Source organism: Arachis stenosperma, chromosome 8, assembly GCF_014773155.1.
Source record: "Arachis stenosperma cultivar V10309 chromosome 8, arast.V10309.gnm1.PFL2, whole genome shotgun sequence".
Classification (NCBI taxonomy): Eukaryota; Viridiplantae; Streptophyta; class Magnoliopsida; order Fabales; family Fabaceae; genus Arachis; species Arachis stenosperma.
In genome coordinates this window covers 51745620-51749778 of record NC_080384.1, presented here as the reverse complement: position 1 = coordinate 51749778, position 4159 = coordinate 51745620, and the positions used below count along the sequence as shown (strand labels likewise).

At 25.0% G+C, this 4159-nt stretch overlaps 1 protein-coding gene across 1 annotated transcript; it reads left to right on the top strand.

Annotated features, from left to right (window-relative positions):
• Positions 1-2233: 2233 nt before the first annotated feature.
• On the top strand, positions 2234-3784 carry LOC130946631 (transcription factor MYB4-like). Its single transcript, XM_057875436.1, has 2 exons — positions 2234-2495; positions 2727-3784. Exons 1-2 carry the CDS (start codon positions 2363-2365, stop codon positions 3566-3568), a joined length of 975 nt encoding a protein of 324 aa, XP_057731419.1. The 5' UTR covers positions 2234-2362; the 3' UTR covers positions 3569-3784.
• Positions 3785-4159: the final 375 nt, after the last annotated feature.

The window sequence follows — 4159 nt, the reverse complement described above, 5'->3', positions numbered from 1 at the left end:
AAAGGTTGTTGAATTTTAATGCACAAGTCCGTATTATATATATATATATATATATATATATATATATATATATATATATATATATATATATATATATATATATAGGATTAATGTTATTTAATTTAATTATACATTTAGCCTTCATTTGTACAGTGTAATGCAGTTTATTAGTGTGCTTAGGTTGAGGGAAGATGTCATAAAATTTATTTTCTAAAAATTTAAACCCATAGAAAAAGATACATGAATATATAGTTATATCGCTAATATAAATAAAGCAAATTAAAACAAATACATTATATTTTTTTTTGCGCCAATAAAAATTCAAATTTAGGTTTTTTAGTTACAAAACTTTTAATATTATATTATAAATTTAAATTTTAAAAAAATTAAATTGATAAAAGGAATTATATGAATTAAATTTTAATTAACTTTGTTTTAATATTTGTTATATATTACAAATGACAATTATTCCCTCAATAGATTCTAAATATTAAATATGTAAAATAGATAAAGTACAACTTGTCCCAATAGATTTATTAATTTAAGAAATAAACAATTAAATACTAAATTCGTCCTAAGTGAATTCCATATTTAAAAGAAGGTTTAATTATTCTGTTCGTCTCTATAATTTTACCAAAATTTTATCTAACTTCATATATATATTTTTTTTAATTGGTTCCTTATACTATTTTTAATTTTATAATTATGTTATTCCTAGTGTAAAAAATATTAAAGTTAACTGAATATTTTTTGCAAATTGAAGGTATTCATAATTAAAAATTTAACTAGATCTTTGACCGCATATATTTTAGAAGAAATATTCTGTTAATTTTAACGTATTTGATATGAAAATGACTTAATTACAAATTAAAAGTAGTGTAGAAATTCAATTAAAAAAAAGTATAAGAACCTAATTAAAAATTTAATAAAATTATAGAAATTAACAAAATAATTAAATTTTAAAAAAATAAAAAAATTCTTTTAGATCTTATATTATTCCAGAAAATCACCCACAACATCCATTTTTTAGCATTTCACATAAATGAAAATCATATCAAAATTTCCAGCCTAATTTATCCAAAAGAAATAAAACTAGAATTATATATGCTATATTTTAAGGGGTTATTTATTTATTTATTTATTTTTATAGAGGTGTCCCTTCAATCAATTATTATCAAGAGAAAGAATGAGACTAAGTCACAAACTAATGTTAAAAGGAAAAGTATAGTTAACATTTGTACAAAAGATCTTCCAAAACATAGCATAATAAATAGCACTTACTTAGGTTACTTGATCAACTTTTATGTTTATATTTTGTCTGAAAACATGGACTTAATGTTCAACATTTTGATCAGTCAGTCTACAAAAATTAAATGCTTTTAGAGTATAGCTCCTTATGATTTCTTATATTGCTTGGAAAATTCAGACATTATCATCACATTAAATGTGTTAAAATCGAACCCCATTAATCAACCATGGAAATATCTTAATATCAAGAAAAAAATGATTTATAATTTGATTGTAAGTCGTCATCACTACTATTACCGTTTATTATTACTCTTCGCGAATGTTCTCAAAACTGAATCGATTATCGAACCGATAAAATTAAAAATTTATAAATTTAATTAAAATTAATAAAATAATATATATTTTTTAAAAAATTATTTTCTTATGATTTTTTATTTTAAATCAATTAATAATAAAAATCATATTAATTCAATTGATTTGTTGATGAATAATTAATAATTTTTATTTTAAATTAAACCAATTTAATGATTGATTCTTAATTAACCGAATCGAACTGTTTGATCTAACTTTTTAAAATTATTTCAAACAATTTTATTTTTCAAAGGAATAATAAATTTTATAATAATCAATAAAAAAAATAAAAAGTAAAAAAATTGTTTTATCCTCTAAACTTTTGAAATTAGTTCTAATATTATCCGTATTATTTTGTATTATTTTATTTTAACAGTCAACTATTAATTAAAATATCTTCTCATAAACTAAAGTATATTAATAAAATCACTAGTAGCCAGAAACCATCATTTAGTTTACTACAACTACGAATTTGAATAAACAATAGCAGCCACTGTTGGCTTCCCACTTGTCGTTTTCCATCAACATTAATTTAATCAAAGATAATAAATATATTAAAAAAAAAACATAGACTCAGTAGTCTCTTCTTGACACTTATATAAATAGGTATCTTGGTGTTGGGATTCTTAGTAGTTGCTCTGCTTCTCTTATAACTAATGAGGTAGAGAACCCTATCTTCTATCTTCTCTTCAACATTATTAATCTCTTGTGAGAGAGAGGTAGCAAACCAAAAATTAGGGTTTCAAGAAAATAAAGAAAAAAAATGGGAAGAGCTCCTTGTTGTTCAAAAGTAGGGTTGCATAGAGGTCCATGGACTCCAAGAGAAGACACACTCCTCACTAAGTATATTCAAGCTCATGGAGAAGGACAATGGAAATCACTACCAAAAAAAGCTGGTAAGATTTTTTTATTAATATATATATAAAATTTTCTATAATAATATTGATTAAAATAAAAATTATTAGTCCTTATTAATTAAATTTATTACGAAAAAATCCAATTCGATCTAAATTATACCCCGTATTATTTAGTATTTGAAAAATCGACTCGTGAATATTTAAAAGATGTAATATAGAATATAAATATGAAAAAAAATCCAATTCTAATTAAATGTGTTGTTGGTGCAGGACTTTTAAGATGTGGGAAAAGTTGTAGGCTAAGATGGATGAATTATTTGAGACCAGATATAAAGCGTGGAAACATAACTCCTGAAGAAGATGATCTTATAATAAGAATGCATTCTCTCTTGGGAAACAAATGGTCCCTCATAGCTGGAAGATTGCCGGGAAGAACTGACAACGAGATCAAGAATTATTGGAACACGCATCTAAGCAAGAAGATGAATGATTCAAAGGAGAAGGATGAAAAAGAAGGAGGAGAAACCGTCGCTAAAAAGAAAAATAGCGATGGTAATAAAAGGAAGAACAAGAACAATAGTAAGAGAGAGAAGAACAAGAAGAAAAACAAAGGGTCAAAAGAAGAAGAATCACCAAAAACACAAGTTTATTTACCAAAACCTATTAGGGTGAAGCCATCAAATTTGGCTAGAACAAATAGTTCTTCCTTTACTTCTTTTGATTCCAACAATTCGGCAACAACGAGCCAGGAGAAAGAAGAAGATAACAATAACAATAACAATAACAATGGCGAAGGCGAGGGCGAGGGCGACGTCACGAAAGCATGGACGGAGGAAACAAACAACTTGGTATTTTTGGGTGAAATTGGTGTGAACAAGAAAAATAATATGGATGAAAATGATGGGTTTGGATTCTATTTTGATGGCCATGAAGACTTGGTACTCAATAATAATTCAGATATGGAGGGTCAATCCTATAATTATTATGGAATGGAGGATCATCTTAATCATCATGGAACATTAGAGAAGCTATATGAAGAGTATTTGCAGGTTTTGAATATGGAAGATAACATGTATGAGTTGGATTCTTTTGCTGAGTCTCTAATGGTGTAAAAATAATTAAAATTACTAGCTATTATATTTTATTGTATTATTTTGTTGTTGTAAACTAGAAGAAAGGTATAGAGAGAGAAGAAGATGAGAAAAGAGGGTTAAAAAAAAAAAGAAGAATAATTGAATATACAGCTAAGAATGAAGCATGTGAATAGGAGAGGCCCATATCTTCATCATAACTTCTTTTTTTTTATATATATAAATTTTAATTTAATTTATCTCTTTTGTTATCTAAAAGGTAAATAAAATTTTGGAGCATGTTATGGTACCTATATATATTTGCCTAACTTTTACTATTGAAGGAGAAATGTCTTGAAACTTAGCTATTCACGTGCTAACTTTTGTCGCTTCTTGGGTATAATGAATGAATTTATTTCATCCTCCCAAAACCATAAGTTTTGGAATATTTTAAAGGTTTAATTATTTTATTGGTTTCTATAATTTTGTGAAATTTTTAATTAGATTTTTATACTTTTTTTTAATTAGATCTCTATACTATTTTTTTTAATTAAATCCTTTTTAGTAGTATTTGGCTTCATTTTATAGAGACCCAACTAAACAAAAAAGAATTGGTACAAAAACCTAAATAAA